The 16,864-nt window shown below is 41.0% G+C and overlaps 1 protein-coding gene across 1 annotated transcript; it reads left to right on the top strand.

Moving 5' to 3' along the window:
* Window positions 1-7,933: 7,933 nt before the first annotated feature.
* On the top strand, window positions 7,934-15,402 carry ormdl3 (ORMDL sphingolipid biosynthesis regulator 3). Its single transcript, XM_084937179.1, has 4 exons — window positions 7,934-8,281; window positions 8,827-9,031; window positions 9,647-9,798; window positions 12,089-15,402. Exons 2-4 carry the CDS (start codon window positions 8,858-8,860, stop codon window positions 12,222-12,224), a joined length of 462 nt encoding a protein of 153 aa, XP_084793305.1. The 5' UTR covers window positions 7,934-8,281; window positions 8,827-8,857; the 3' UTR covers window positions 12,225-15,402.
* The last annotated feature ends 1,462 nt before the right edge of the window (window positions 15,403-16,864 follow it).

Raw genomic sequence — 16,864 nt, forward strand, 5'->3', positions numbered from 1 at the left:
TTAACTTGCTTAATCCCGGGATCATCGGGAAAAAAATGATCCCCCAAAGTGGTTTTGGAGGTAGGCGATGTAGCCTGGCTCCTGCCCAGGAGGAGCCTCACACACGCTGACATACATGTTGACACGTTGATTTTTTCGGGGGGGTTGCGCTCTGACTAATTGATCCGGATACATGTGCGTACAGTGCGCACACACACATGTCAACACACGCATGGGCACATATACAGTGAATTTTCTAAATTGTTGCCCGCCCTCCCCAACAGGGGAGGACATAAAAGGGAACACAATAAAGCCATAAACTGTGGCGGTAGCTGGGCCAGGCATGCAGGGGTTATATGCTTCAGCGGCCCAAAGGCGACACATTTTACATCAATACCATTGTCATTCTGATGGGCTGTGGGGCAAGCAGCCGTGGGACGGGGAGGAGGAGGAGGGAGTGGAGAGAGGGAGATAGGGAGTGAAGGAGGAGGGTGGGATGCTTGTGATGGACTTAGCCTGAAGTAACCACGCATTTGATTCACATACAAGGAAACTGATCAGCACCAATGCAAACAAGATAACCCAGCAGAGATCAAACAAACCTAGTTGTAGTGATGATAATCTAGTTAAAAGTTTCGTCTGAAGGCATTGTCAGGTGGCTATCACGGGAGGAATTATCATCAAAGATGCGAGCACTTCAGAAGCGACTTATCCCTGTAAATATCTTACTTAACATCATGTTTTCTTAAGAATACCTTTTTCTTTAAAATCAGGATTATTTTACTTCTAACTAAAGTGCAGGAAACATTTTTTTACATTCTTGCCATGTGAATATTCAAACAGACAATTTCAGACCCGAGGAATTCTTGAATCAACACAATAGGAATGTGAGTGAACACTTATTAAAAATTAATATACAAGCCTGGATAGATTACCTGATGGATTTCACAACAGATTGAGAATGCGGCGCCATATGGAAGCCAGCATTTCCTGGAAATCCTGTTTTCAAGTCAGAAAGCTCATCAACTGTCAGAATGACCTGTTTTATTGAGAATTTTGAGAATTCCTGATATTAATTACACAACTATGCACTGTGTTAATGCTTCTAATTATACCATAATCATGTACAGTAGACTTGTAGTTCATACTAGCTGTTACACAGTGCTCATGATATACCTATCAGCATAAATACTATTACATTTAAATAAATGCAATGTGTATATGTAGCAGTATTTGCACCGCACTTCTATATGTCTTGGATGGCTGTGGCTTGGGGGTGATGGTGCCTTTCCTGGAGACCTCTAGGGCATGAGTGGGGTGGTGAGGTTTCTCAGCAGGGGCTGGGAGAGTGCACTCTGCATCGAGAAGGCTCAGTGCCCGCCGCATGATGAGAGAGCCCAGTGACCAAAGTCTGGAGGTCAGCGGTGGAGTGCCCCCTTCACCCGCCCCTTCTGTGTTTTAGTCTTCCTTAACAATGAAGATGGGGAAACAACAGTGACTGAGCAGCACTCAACCTACCGCCCTGTTTGAGAGGGGCGTCGGGGTTCTGTGGGGGGTAAATATGACAATAACTGATAGATTGCCTGGTGAAAGTTGTATGAGGCCTGCTCTCCAGTTGGTTGTGGTGGGGAGTCTTCTGTGCTATACCAATAAAGATGACTTTTCAATGCCTCAAGTCAAGATGCGGTATGTCATAGTGGTGCTGACATTGAGGCAGGTCTGTTTTCGATTATGAACAATGTCATGTGTTACGGCATCGTCAGAAATGTGCCGAGCTCAGCGCTGGGATTTGGATGACAGTTGCTGTGCCGGAGCGATAGACGGTGTGCAGGGCCAGGGATGGATTATGGGAATGTGACAGCGGTCTAATTTATGAGTGCAGGCAAAGGAATCAGTCTGCGGTTTGCATCTGAACAACATTGAAACCACGTTTCCCAGGTTGAGGCCACAAGTGCAGCGCAAACTGCCCAGAAAGGCAACGCGATTACAGGCAAAAACATTGGAGACTCAACAACAATTGCGGTGGCATTTTGAGTGGTGGTGTTGTGGAAAAATTTCTGCAAAGGAAGACCTCGGTGTGCCTGTCCACATCAGGAGGGGGGAGACACACAGAGGTCCCCTACCGGGCTGGTTTCTACGGTGACCTGAGAAAGGCCGTAACCAGGTCCGGCTCTTTCTCAGGCCTAATCAGCGTATTACCACAAAGAAGGACATGTGTTCAGCCCCTCCACCCCCACTTCTTTGGCCTCCCTACTCAAGCCGACCGGCATGGCTGGACACAGGCAGCCAATAAAACTAGGATTAGGAGGGTAACTACACACACTGGGCTGTAGCGAAAAAGTTTCTGAACACGCCCAATCCCGCCCTGCTCCCTTCACAAATTTCTTTTCTTCTCTGCATCTCATTGCTTCCATCTTTCACTTTATTTTACTTGCTGCCATGTTTGTATCCTTCCTTTCAGAGCCCTCACCCTGTAAGCTCTTCACACAATGGGGTGTTCAGAAATTACTCATTTTGTTGGAGTAGTTCAGCAAATTCCCAATGCCTCTTGCCCACCTCCCTCTTTGCACTCTGGATCCCGTGCTTTATGCTGTTATGATAATGAAATAAGCCCCATCACAATGACAAAGCTGCACATGTGTTTGGCTGTGTACGTGGAAGAGAGAATTTATGTGAATTAGCGCTCCTTTGCATAATTTCGCGTGGGTTCACACTGACCTATAATGTGTGCGAGATTGAAACCTTCCACTTTAATTTAATGTCCAGGAAACAGATTCTCGTTGGCCTCTATCTGTGAAGTAAGGGCCCGATTAATTAATACCTCATGATGATAACCTCAATAAGAGCTCAATGTGCAGTATGTTCTGTCTGTACAGGAAGTAAACTGTGTGTACTGTCTTGATGTGTCTGTCTTTTGGCAGCCTTGTGCCACTCGGTGGTGGAGCGATTGCCTCGTCTAACAGACCTTGCTAATGCTTCCTGGAAATGGAACAGTGTTAAAGATAATATCAGGGCCATTGTGAGGACTTTTTAAGTCGGGGGCAATGAGAACCATACTCTTAAATAAATCTTTTTCATTAGAGCAGCAAACACTTATCCCTTGGCTGTGTGAAGGGCACTATTGGTGTGTTTGAGCTGCTCAGCAAGGTCCCACAGGGAAGAGCCTAAACCCTCAGCGGTCTTCAGCCGGACACTGAGGCGGCCTAATTAAAGGGCACTTAAGCCCCACAATGTGTGGCGGTGCAGGTTGGAGTTGGTGGGGGTCCCCGGTGAGAGGGACAGAATTCATGGCACTCGTAGACAAGGGTGTCCAGGACAGAGGGACAGAAGAGGGCTATGTGCCAGAGACTTTGTTCACACAAGATGAAGAGTCAACAGCCTCCCCATCCCTCACCCCTCTTTAGCCATCCCCCCTAATAACCACCTTCTTCAGAGAAGCTGCAAACACAATGCTGTCCCACTCCCCTCCTCATGCTCTCAATCACTGCTGGGACAATGAGGGGAACTCCCCCCCAGCACCCTACCACCTTCACCATCCTTCTGCCTCTCCCCGACCCCCAAACAGACACTTCTTTTATTGAAATTCTTTGGTGTTCTAATCCTCCGCTTCCTCCAGGGGCAATAATGGACTCCCTGCGTCAGCCTTTTCCAGCGAGGCTATCATCCAAGCCTGCCTGGGTCACAAGTCCACCCCTCCTACTGGAGAAAATTACCCCGGCAGTGTCATTCCTGTCACAAGCAGCCCATCCGCAGGCCATGAAACCCCAACGCCACTGACCTTAAGAACATATCCGTGTTTGTGGCTAGATATTTCTGTATTTTCAGGTAACGTCTCTAAAGCATTGCTCCAAAGCGTTAATTAAAGGTGCGACACTGATTTGCCAAAATCCTTTCTCTGCAGTACTTCCAGATTTTTGTAATCTCTTTATTTTTCTCTTTTCACAGTCTCTATCAGCTTTTTAAAATTTGAATAATTTCCTTGTGGCTGCAATTCATTGAGATTCTGAACTCACGAGTGGGTAGATGTCTAGAAAGTGCTGGAAATACAAGATACTGGATGAACTAAAATGTAAATTTTCTCGAAGAAGTGATGAGTACAGATTATACTTTATATGTTGTGTAAAGCTCATACTTGCATTGCCTAGCCTTATAGTCTTGTTAACTTAATTTACTAAAGTGGAAACTTGGTCCTATGACATGAGTGCATTTAGACAGGCACTGAGTTCATTATATATAACAACTTCATTTTAAACACCTAAGAAGAGGCTCATTACCTCCTAAGTTTCTTTGCTGCTTAGAATGACAGAAAAAAGCGGGACTTAATTATGATAATTAATAATTATACCTCATATTATATCACTACGCCTCCACAGTTGTGTCTTTAAGAGTAGAAGCATCACAGTCCAGACTCCAGGATGGCAGCAACCAGTTCAAAGTGTGTTGATGGTGACATCTGCTGGTCTTCTACAATCAGACGCTGCTGTTTATCCTGCATATTGCAGTCTGATGAGTGAAAGATACAGGTGCAAAATACTCACTAATATTTATGGTATCAGTAGCAAGAGATGTACAAAAAAATGACTTTTTCAAACCTTGTAGAAGCAGAATTCAAACTGTGAAAGTTAAACAGACCAAACTGACTGTGTATTCTTTGACTGATTTAGCTAAAACTGTGATATTATAACATTATCTGGTGCAATATACTAAAGAATGCTTTGAGTTTGATTTTTTGCCACATCACAGAATATATAACTGCTTACAAATTTCATTCCTGATTTTATGACTAATGGAAGCTACACTACTTTAATTTTGAAAAGGTTAAATTACACAGCAATATTTGGACTTGAAACAATGTAGGAAAAACAAAGAAGATTTTCCTACCTTGTAACAGATTTTTTTTAAGGCAGACAGCAACAAATATATATGGTGAAGTTCCTGGGTACAGATTTTTTTCCCTGTCCCATTTTTTGTTAAAATGTTCTTCCCAGAATACACGCATGGAGCTACAGTAATGTCTGTAAACCTATGGATGATAATTGGATACAGATTTATGCCTCGAAAAAAATATTCCTGGCTAAAACCATGCAAAGAATTTACACTTGACCCGCATCTTAAGAGAGACATGGAAATATGAAATGCATCTCATCATTAAAAGCTCTTGTTACTGGCATGCATCCTATTAATGGAATCGCATTACATCTGAAAGACTTAGCTAAATGAGCCGTAGGCAAAACCCTAAGAGTAGAGAAGTGGAGTTTACAGAGGAATATGTCTAAACATCTGTTAGATTTATAGCTGTGGAGAAATGAATGCAACCGCACGACACCGAAGCTTTGATCTATCATCATCAGTGGTAACCAAAGCTGTAAGACAACTATTAAATGGTGCTCTGGACTAAACCAAAAGCTAATGATTTAAAATGGCATTTTAACATAGAACAAAACCCGTTTTTCTTAATTACATTTTGTTATTAAGGTTTACCCACACCATCATTTGCACACTCATGGTGAAATCACTGAAATACTCATCCCTTGGTGTCATACGTGCCCACATGAGTACTTTCATTATCTCCCTCCTCCTTGTCATGCACTTGGTCATTGTTCCATTGCCAGAGATGATCTCACAGCACTGACATCCATAGTTCTCATTTGAGCAGAGCTCTAGGTTTACATATCTGACACAACTATAACTCCCAAGGCTATGAGCACACGAGACAGTCCACTGTCAGATGGCTAAACCCGTTTGATGCCACTCATCACAGGGGTACCCTTAGATACAGTAGGTGTCACATAACATTTCATGCAAGCAGAGGACTGATGACGCCCTTGGCTTCAGGCTACTGTGGGCCAAAGTTAGTATATGGGTTTATCTTGGGATCTAGAACATGACACTGTTGATCTTTTGATTTTGAAACCACAGTATGATCCACATTAGACATTTACTGTTGCCTCTAGCAAGGTCTCCTCTCATCTTGGCTACATGAAGAATCAAGAGCTTTCTTTTATGTGTGTGTATAAAGATTTTGCTGCCCACCATTTTGCAATTTATACCAGCTGTGAGAGCGTGGCTGAGACTGTTTTTGACTCTTTGTGTGTTACTGTGGCAAAATGCTAGCCTGTTGAAACCTAATGTAGTGTCTGTGGAGACTCACTGTCATTGGGATTTTATCAGAATATTCACTTTAATTCAGTTTTATTTATCTCGCACCAAATCATACCAACATTTACCTCGAGATTCTTTATATTGTAAGGTAAAGACCCTACAATAATACAGAAAAAACAGCGAAAACCCCAATATTAAGATGACCTGCTTTGGGGAAATGCTTTGGCGACAGGGGAAAGGAAAAACTCCCTTTTAACAGGAAGAAAACTCCAGCAGAACCAGGCTCAGGGAGGAGCAGCCATTTATTGTGACCAGCTGGGGGTGAGAAACGCTGTGGAAGAGAGCCAGAGATGAAATGTAACTAATAAGCAGCAGAGGATGAATGTATGGATTCATTGGTAACTTGTGATGTACAAATATATTTCAAGAATTGTCTAAAGACCAATTTCTGTAGCAACTGGAGTCCATTGCAGGATGATCTCTAGATAATTTTGTGTTTTAATCTCTCTGTTCCATCATATATTTATAAAATGTTTGTTTTTCTAAAAAACAAAAACAAAAACAGCCCTTCAACAGCTTCTCCAACTTAGGGCTGTGGGTGGCTAGAGCCTTACTCTGCTGACATGGGGGGAAAGTATGGTGACCAGGTGTCCCTGCAATATTTTTTGTCCTTTTTCACAACATCCTGTAACGTTGACAGTGTGTAACATTTTGATTTAGTCTAGTTTTCAAAGGCACTGCTATCCAGTGGTTATGAACAAAGACCATCATCATGAATCATGTGCATGTTATCGTCACACTCTCTTGCTGCCTTGACTACAGTATGCCAAACAGGGGAAAACAAACAGGGGAAGTCACCAAGTCTAAAGCTTTGCAGATTTCAGTGGAATATGATGGAAAATACCTTAAAGACAAACAAATGCAGCAACAATAAAGACTATGAAGCTACTTATAACAGGATGACACTGGTGGAATTTTTTTGCCTTTATTGTAATTTTGATATTTCACATGGTGGTGAATAGCGACATGAAGTGAAACAGTGCATGTCAGTCTCACAGAGCTCCTGGGGCTAAAAACAAGAAGTGAAATGCAAATCTCAGTAGCTAGCTGGCTCCTTTTAGCTTATTCACAAGGGGATGCCACTGCACAACACATCAAATATGGTGCCAGATTGACAGATTTTTACTGCAGATGACCTTCCCACCTCAACCCCTAGGGGATTTTTATCTTGTCACTGGCTCAAACTAGGCATACTTCCTTGTTAGGGGAATGTGGAAACAACTAAATTATGGAGCCAATGGCCAATCTAAGGTTGTGTTGCAACTGAAAGCCAATGATTATTACCAGACAGAACATTAACTTAACTTTTTACATTTATTGATAGAAGGTGTGTTAGAAGATGATGAAACAAACATTTTATGTTTATTGAATTTGCCTAAATTTACTCAGGGAACTGGGAAAATAGCATTAGACTAAAATGCCATATTATTTGTCCCTAATGTGCTAAATTCCACGTCAATTCAGCACGAACGTCAATATCTGGGCACCTTAAAGGTGCTGCTATAAATGGATTTAGTATTATATACTTAACTGAACCACAACGTTTTTATTTATTTATTTAGATAGTTATTTTTGTTTGTTTAAAAATAAAAATATAAGCAATTTAATTGTATAAACGATATCTCCTCGTTTTAAAAATCAGGATTCTTGTTATTAAACGTAGCTTATAAGTGTCAATCACTTTTCCCTGAGCTCCTCCTCTGCCCTGACGTCAGGGAGACGTAGCTACGTGTTTTCAGCGCACTCCGCTGTGATTGGCCAGATTAGCTCACGTGACTCGAACATGACGTATCACAGAAAATTGCGAGGAGCAAAAAAACTCCGCCGAAACGTGTGCCGAGAGAGAGCGACGATGACGTAACACCGTGGACCGTGCTGTGTTGTCACCAGCTGTTGGCTAAAAGAAGACGAAAGAAAAGTGGACGCGTCTCGATGGATTGCGTGTTCACGAGTGGACCGTAGGGCTTAGAGCCACGTTCGGAACTGAAGGAGGGGAACCGGGCGACTAATGGAAGCCCCGCAGACTCATCAGCCGCGCAGGGATAGTATTAGTTACATAACTGAAGCCATCGATAACGGAAAAACTGTGATAACGGAGTAGTGCCCGTAAAGGTCGGAGTTGAAGCCATTTTTCTCTGCAGTAAGCACAATGATTTCATTAATTAACCCAACGCATTTGAACTTTTCTTGTTTTTTGCTGTTTTTGCTTCCATGCTTCACTTCAAGATCTTTTTAAGGATCAATTGTCTCCAGTGATGTTTCCAGACAACTTGCAAAAGAGCATGCTGGAATGATCAGCGCTTGCGACATTGTTTACTCTAGTCAATCAGTTGCTACTGAACCAGCAGACACCAGCTTTATTCACGCACAAGGCTACTTCTTAAAATCTCATTTGATCATATTTTAATGTTTTCTCCATTCATACCACGGCAAAGGCATCTGATTGGCTTGCAGATGTCAGGTTAAAGCCATCATATAACCTACTGTTGCTTTATTGCAATACATAGTAATACATAGAAGTAATTATTTTCCTTTATGCAGTTTCATTTAAGGGCAACCAAGCTACATGATTCATTTTCTTTTAGTTGAGTTCACTACAGGTGTCTGTATAACCCTTTAAATATGACTGCTTACCATTAGAGGTTGTAGATGGTCAGAAGGTAACATCTTTGGTTTTTGTTTCAGGAGACAGTTACAAAGGCTTACCGCCGCCATCATGAACGTGGGAACAGCACACAGTGAGGTTAACCCCAACACCCGAGTGATGAACAGCCGGGGTATGTGGCTGTCTTACATCCTGGGCATCGGCCTCCTTCATATCATCCTGCTGAGCATCCCCTTTGCCAGTGTGCCCGTGGTCTGGACCCTCACCAACCTCATCCATAATCTGGTTAGTGGTGTAGTGGTGTCCCTCAAAGGACCAGCACTGCCACAGTTTGCCTTAACCTTTATTGACTAGGTCAAGTGAGGTCAAATCAAGTCGAGGGCACGTGCAGCACAGTAAAGAGGTTTAGGATGTGGTGAATGGGAGTAAGTTGAGAGCTGAGTCAGAGACACAACTGCTTGCTGCTTCACTGCTCTTAGACATGCCTTTGGTTAATGAGGTGATTCTTTAACAAGCTTCTTGTTTTTTGTTGTTGTTTTTTCATAGTTCCTTTTTTTTTCTTTTCAACTTGGACAGGCCCACATTTCTTGAGAAGAGCGCAGTATTAACCACACCGTGATCCTGTTACACAAGTGAATTTGCTAGTTGAGGCATGGGCTGTTTCATCATGCAGCTTAAAAGTGTTCCTAATATTGAGAACACATCCGACTTTTACTTATGAGCTTTACAGTAGATTTAGATTTATTTTAAAAGAAGAAGAAGAGGAAGACCTTAACTTAGTAAGTTAACTTCCTGGAAGATTTTGTACTGAACGAAGTTTACTCTTGTATTCACATATCAATAATCCACTAGTGTGGCAATCATGTGGCAACAGTGTTCTGTTTTCCCCCTTCTCTGTAGTGCATGTACCTGCTTCTTCATACAGTCAAAGGGACGCCTTTCGAGACCCCTGATCAAGGCAAAGCTCGCCTCCTTACACACTGGGAGCAGATGGACTACGGTGTGCAGTTTACGGCTTCACGGAAGTTCCTCACCATCACACCTATTGTCCTGTAAGTTGCATTCCTCTGCTTTTCTGTTTAATGCGGCTTTTTGAGGACCCCAAAAAACCATAGAGGACAATATAATGGGACAATACCTTAAGCAAGTATGTTAGGTCTAAGGAGAGTGTAGACAGGAAATGACAACCAGAGTAGGTCATCAGTTCTCTGACAAGGACACGTCTCACTACCTTGTCATCCATCAGCACTTTTGTGTGTGACAGGCCTAAAGCAAAAGCAGCTCTCTTTGAATGAACCTGTGTGTTTGTGGCTTAATCAGAATGCCAGTACCTTTTATTCAGAGTGAACTTGCACACACTTATACCTCAGTGGAAAAATGTATGCTGCATTATAAAATTCAGCGCTTATTTTCCTTTGGTGTGAGTGTGGATTGATTAGCATGCACGCTGCTCCCTTATTATCCAAGCCTGCAAATTGAGAAGGGGCACAGTGTTTGCAGAAGTGCCGCTTGCTTTCTTGGCCTTTTTCTGTCCTTATTAACCACCACAGTTCAGTTTACAGGAAGCACTCTGCTTCCCCAGGGTTTATTTGCCAGCTCAGCACGAACATTGTAGCGATAGCGCTTTTGCAGGTGTGGACTTTGTTTTTGCACTTATTTAAAGGGGCTCTTTGTCATTTTGTTTTGCAACCACTGCCAGCAGGAAGAAGTGAGCGGTCAGTCTTTAAACTCCAGATGTAAAGGCTACACATCTGCTGAACTCCTCTGGGAGTGTTTTTGTACATGTCCTTACCTGTTCCGCTGAGAGCAGGAAATGCAATTCATCATTCTCACTTAACAAAAATCCCTTACTGCCACACCTAAAAGTGCGACTCATATTAAATCAGCATAGTTTTATTTATTCCAGCATCTCACCAGGATTAACACAACTCTGCAAACATACAGCCAGCACACAAGCCGAGTTTATATACATGGATGTGGTATGTATGTGGTTCTTTTGTTTTTTTCACGGGGCCACAATAAAAATGATAAATAATCAATAAAACAAGTGTAGGACCACATGATGAAGAACTGTGAAATCAGATGCACACATTGCTGAATTCTGGTAAACTATAAGCAGCCGTTAGCATTTGTTTTTACTTCTCATATTTTACTTTGGTTTCCTCTGAGGTTACAATAAAAATCTAGCTTACATCTTCCTCATGTGCCCCACTGCACTCATGAAAGATGTTGAATTATCTTTTAAATATAGTCTCTAGACTTTACAATCATTAGAATCTTAATATGTATTATATATTATGTCTCCAACCTCAAACTTTTATACCTTTATTGTGCAGACCCACTACTTTTCCTTTTTATGATGTCGCCGGCCGGGTTGAATTGTGGCTGAAGGTTCAATTATACAAATAATTTTTCAGATTGTTGCAAGTTGAAAAATTTCTGTGATAAACGGAAGCTTTATAGATATGTTGATTAGGTGTCATCACTGAATGTAGAAATATTGAATAGGTAATAGAATATTTACTATTTATGAACAAATATATTGTGTTATACATGAAATCTAGCCTTAGATCTTTAGACCATTCTAACCACCCCAAATGCAAATGAAAAAAACGTTTATTGATAACGAGACAGAGAGCTTGACCAGAGACTGCAGTGTGTGGAAGGCCTCTTGAGGCCTCTTGAGGATGGGCAGTGGCTCCTGAGCCAGTTAAGTCCCCTGAAACCTCTGAGAGAGGATGACAGACAGAGGAAGAGGGGAGGGAGAGCAAGGAGAACAACTGCTGTGTGGGACAAGTGGGCATCTGTAGATAAGCCTCAAAAGGGAATGTTTATGTGGTCCTGCTCCCGAACTTCAGATAAATCATCTCATATTCATAAACCACTTTAAGTGTTTTATCTACTTCTCATCCTCGTCAAAATTGGAATCATCAGTTAGCCTAACATGCATGCTGGGATTAAATTAGATGGACTTAGATTAGACTTTTTAGCTTGTTGGTGCTTGGAAGCGTAATGTAGATTTAGGCTTACAGATTCTCATATCAACTCATTTGCTCTTTACCAGTGTTGTAATTCTGTTGTTTGGCACGTTAAAATGGTCTCACAGGACAACTGCTGGCACAGCTTTTGGGAGTTAGGAAACATCTGGGTGTGATTGGCAGAATAAAATTAAGTGAAAGGTTTTTTTATACATAAAGTGACATTTTATAAAGACTTTGTGGTTTTCTTCAGGCTTTTAACGGACTGCCTTGCTTTCACACCAGCAGAGAGAAATCTAGACATAAGATTTATGTCCTTTGCTCATTGTAATCTTCTCCTTTTTTGTGCCTATTCTTGATTCAGGTATATATTAACCAGCTTCTACACCAAATACGATCGGGCCCATTTTGTTGTCAACACTGTCTCCTTGCTCACGGTACTCATTCCCAAGCTGCCCCAGCTGCACGGTGTGAGGATCTTTGGGATTAATAAGTACTGACACGGCAGAAGAGGACACCTCCTTCCTGCGTCCCTGTGGACTGCTGAGAGCACACAGAGTATCAAGCTTCTGATTTGGCTGCAGAACCATTGGGATCTGTGGTCGTTTGGCGCCTCACTCTGCAGAGCAGCACTCTAAATAAAGCCTATTGCGCATACTGCCATGGTACCAAACCCCAGGACGGAGACACAAAACACTAGAGAGCACAAAGGGAAAGTGTTCAGTTGTGATTATTTGTGGAAAATCTTCTTTGAGCCTCATGATTTTTCCAGAGACATTTTAAAAGGATTTCTCAAAGTATTGTGTACATTTCTGTAGACGTTCTCAAATGTGACAAGTGCCGGGGGAACAGGACAATGTAGTTGTACAAATGTGGTGTGCCATTTTACACTACTGGCACACTGAGGCAGTAATCAAAGTTATTTTGTATGTAATGATACGCTGCTGTATTTATTCAGCTTCACTCTCGCGTGTAGCTTCGTCTTCCTTGAGGTTTCTGAGCTTAGAGGAGAGCAACAATAGTTTAATGAAATGGTAGGGGACCTGTGAAGTGCAGCGGAGGCGAGACACAAGAAACCACGAGATTTTATATTTAGCCCTCGCTGTTCTGCTCAGGGCCAAGATTGGGAAGTTAAGCAGCCTTTATTTTTATCTGACCATTTCCTTATTTGGACACCTCTTGTCCTGGTTTTTGCGCTGCAAACCTCCTGTCTGTGTGCAAAAGCACTCGACTGATCGGACTTATCCAAAGGTCCTGCAGTCTGGCTCTGGAGATGGGCAAAATATGTTCACACGTTTGTTCCTGCTCTGTAAAAGTACTCAGGATCTGGTATGTTGAGCATGAGTCAGCTGTGTCTGCAGCTCAAACCAGTTTGCATACTGAGTCTATGTTTATTAGGTACGCTTTGTGCAGTCTGATGCACTGTAGCACTGATGCTTTCATTTACCTAAGAATTAAAAATCCTCCAGAATGATGAAAACAATGCAACAATAAAGCACTCAGGACAAAGATAGAAAAATAAACCCTTGCAAAGCGGGATTAATCACTTTGTCTGCCAGCTGTAGCTGCCATTTTTCTTTAATGCTTTCTTCATAAAGCATCCTGATCTGGATCTAGGCCAGATATTTGGTATAAAAATGACTTTTCAAAGGTTTGAAAAATGAATTTAGGATGTGGTGTGCTTCATTTCTCTTGCATTAAATTGGGTGGAGTTGCAGGTGAGGATTGTTAGCAGGTTCCATAACATCAATTTTACTGACTTTTTTATGGCTGTACTTTATTCTCCAGTGTAAGATTTTGATTAGGTAGAAGTAAACTTGTTAATATGGGATAGAAATGTCCAAATCACCCTCTGGAATGTATTTCAAAATTCTCCTCAGAGAGCCGGTATTCGTTTACGTTAAGCCTAGTTTTGATCCTGAATTCGGGGATTTATTTTTCTAGGTGGAAAAAATAGCCAAGCAGTAGTCAAACAGTGGCCTAGGGCTTACATTCAATATCACCTTAGGTAGTTTTTAATGGAGGATGCTTCTGGCTACTTGAAGTCTAGTTTTCACTCTTGTTTTTTCTTTGTGTTGCTCTTCTGTAACTACCTGTCTCATGAACTGCTTTAGATTACACTTTTTTATCATGTTTTTAGCTTACTCCGTCTCCCGTTTGGTGCTGGGCAGGGAGGCTATGATGAATTTGCCAGATTGTTTTCTGAAAATACCTGGTGCTGGAAACGAGGCTAATGAGAACAGTTTGTGGACTGAAAGAAAAAGGATAGAAAAGGGAGACGGGCTCACTAAAGAAAATAGCTGCATAAGATTTTTAAAGTAGGTACAATCCAGATCTTTCAAGAATATCAAGTACTTCCTCGTCATCTGATTGAAATCTCCACTTCTACTAGTCCTATGTGCTAAAAGAGGTCATTGCATTACAGTAAAAACGCTGGTTGCTATTTTCGGAGAAATACAGTGAAAGTGCATCTTTTCAAATCCGCCATGTTTCTTCGTTTTCATTGCGTTTGTCAGTGAAAGGCCAAAGCAGGCCTCATCGTAAACATTCAGGGTCTTTGAGTTACTGTGGGCTGTGTATCACGTGCACAACAGTGCTTTGATTCAGTTACACAAACAGTTGTCTTGACCCGATTTGTCTTTAAGAAGACACAATTCATATATGTTTGTCAAAATTATTGCCTGACCATCCCAGGTTTAATTTTTCCTGGATCAAAAACCGCAGATGGCCAGAGCTGGAAAATGAATACAGACTATGGTTTGAAGAAGCATTATTTCATATTTGACCTCTGAAATTGATAAATGGTACTGATTAGTTGGGGACAGGCAGAGAGGGAATGAAACATGAGCTCAAACATGGATTTCGTTTAAAGGTGACTAAACTAAACTAAATTATGTTTTACATTTCTTCTTTTGAACTCAATTTTACGATACCAGATGTTCAATCAGAGGGGAACGTCTATTCTGTGCTGGGATACGAGGATCCATTCAAATCTGTTATGAATTGAAAAAATAAAAATGTATAGATTAATAGTTAAACCACTATTGTGCCCTTTAGCAGTAGTAGAAGCAAGAGCAAGTATAGATCTAATATTTAAAATGACTTAGAGTGGCAGCGGTAGTAAATGTAGCAGATTCATATTTTCCTTAGATTTGTGATTCACGCTGTCACTACAAAACATGAAAACATTCATTTTATTAAGTGTGTTAAATTGGAAAAAAGTAATAAATGAATCAAACATGGATCATAGAACCAAAGAGTTCACGTATGTGTACATAATAGTTGATCTGCCCGAGCCTTCATCATGTTTTCAGATGTATTCTTACTCTAAAGGGCTTCATTGTAAGACTTGCTACAGCACAAGATGACAATGCATTTACTTTTTTTTTTATCAGACTGTTTGAGAACATCGGATAAACTGAATGTTGATTAAATGTGAAAAATTGCGCTTGTAGCTCCTGGTTTGATTTTCTTTTTTAAAAAAGTGTACTTGCTTTGTTTTTGAAGGACATTGCAAAGCCATTTTCTGTAAGAGCGCTTGACTCTAAATACAATGTTTTTCAAGCATCATCTCAAAATCCTTCATTGTTGTACTGCGTATTTGTGCCGTCGTGTCCTCGTTTTCTGGCGTTTAATTAAAATGCAGAAAATGTGTTGGAACTGTAAAGGAATTGGTAATACGAAGCATTGTGCTCATCATTTTTTGTGTGCTTTTCAGTATGTACAACAGGCACAACATGGTGTGAGTCAGCCTCTCCTGTCTTGTTGTGGCTGTGCTTAACTTTTGTTTGCACATCCAGGACTCTCAAGAAGGTTGAGTGTTGACTCTAAACACAGATGTAAGCATCAGATGGATTACTGCTCATCAAAAAGAGAAAGGCTGTATTTAGGACACCTTTTTCAGTGACTACAATGTACTGACATGCCTCTTCCATGACGTGTTTGCAGGAGTTTAGTTCAGACTTTTAGGTTGCTAAACATTATGACTAGTTAGTCCTTACAGTACAATAGAGTTTGCACAAAAGGAAAAATGAAAATTGTACTTAATAAAAGTAGGAAACACTTTCAGAATTGTGCATAGATGTGATATTTTGTGCTATATTCTGTACTTTGTCTTTGCAGGTACAAGGGTTTGCAGAAAATGCCTGAGAGTATTAACTCTTGCAATGCACCTCCTGAATGCTATGCAGTAACAGTAGCTGTTATTTTTAGTGCAGTGCATCAGGTTATTCAATCTGAATGATTGTCCTAAACTCTGCAGCTTGAAACAGTACTTCTTTGTACTCTCTGTCAACTCTACCTGATAGTAAACCTATGCATCAAATCAAAAATTAAATCTATGGTCTTCATTTCCCCCATTGCAAGCTGATACTGACGCTGTACAGTGCTCACCCTGTTAAACAACACCGGGGGCTGTTTAAACATTCAGTAAGCGAAAGTAACAGCGAGGTATTATGAGGCAGTAAATTAGCAGGGTGTCACACATTATATGAAAGCAATCAAATGACTTAAGTCATAACAATATAAATCCTCATTTTAGGGGCAAAATAAGCTTTTTATTTGGTGTTAAGCAGATATGCAATGGCATCCCACCCATTTATGTTGAATAAATTTAAAGTCTTCTTTAAACATGAGCTGAAATCATGATTTAAGTTATACCTGGGAGGTAAATGTTCAGTCCAAACATTGTATTTTTTTGATAGAAATAGTTGAACGACTTGTTCTTTGTTGCTCATATCCCAGTACTACATCAGTAAAATCCAGTATGTTGATCACGTGCTTCTTTTTAATGATGATTACTACCCGATGTTCATGCAGAAGTGCCCCCCCCCAGTCGTGACATTTATCACAATTACCTGTATGTGTTTTAGCATAAATTTGCATAAAGGCCTTCTGTGTTGTTATGCTACAAAAAATAAGAGGAACTTAAGATGAAAAAAAACTATATGAAAATTAGCATTATTTTAAAAGGTCAGTTACCTTAAAGCAAAAACAAAGCCGTATCGGGACTAACTCGTTTAAGATGACAGACGCAGTAAATGGCTTTTTAATTATTGTAAGGAGGACAAATGTCAGGCAACTGGCAGAGGTTTAGGAAAATCAGTGCAAGTGTTACAATAAAAACAGTGCTTTCTTTTTA

The sequence above is a fragment of the Perissodus microlepis genome, chromosome 8, assembly GCF_051167445.1.
Source record: "Perissodus microlepis isolate ML-2025 ecotype Zambia chromosome 8, ASM5116744v1, whole genome shotgun sequence".
Classification (NCBI taxonomy): Eukaryota; Metazoa; Chordata; class Actinopteri; order Cichliformes; family Cichlidae; genus Perissodus; species Perissodus microlepis.

Excerpts from the sequence above, each read along its gene's own strand:
- ormdl3 (XM_084937179.1), top strand. The coding sequence starts at position 8,858 with ATGAACGTGGGAACAGCACACAGTGAGGTTAACCCCAACACCCGAGTG. Across the intron at positions 9,032-9,646 it reads CCAACCTCATCCATAATCTG|TGCATGTACCTGCTTCTTCA; the intron begins GTTAGTGGTGTA and ends CCTTCTCTGTAG. Across the intron at positions 9,799-12,088 it reads ACCATCACACCTATTGTCCT|GTATATATTAACCAGCTTCT; the intron begins GTAAGTTGCATT and ends TTCTTGATTCAG.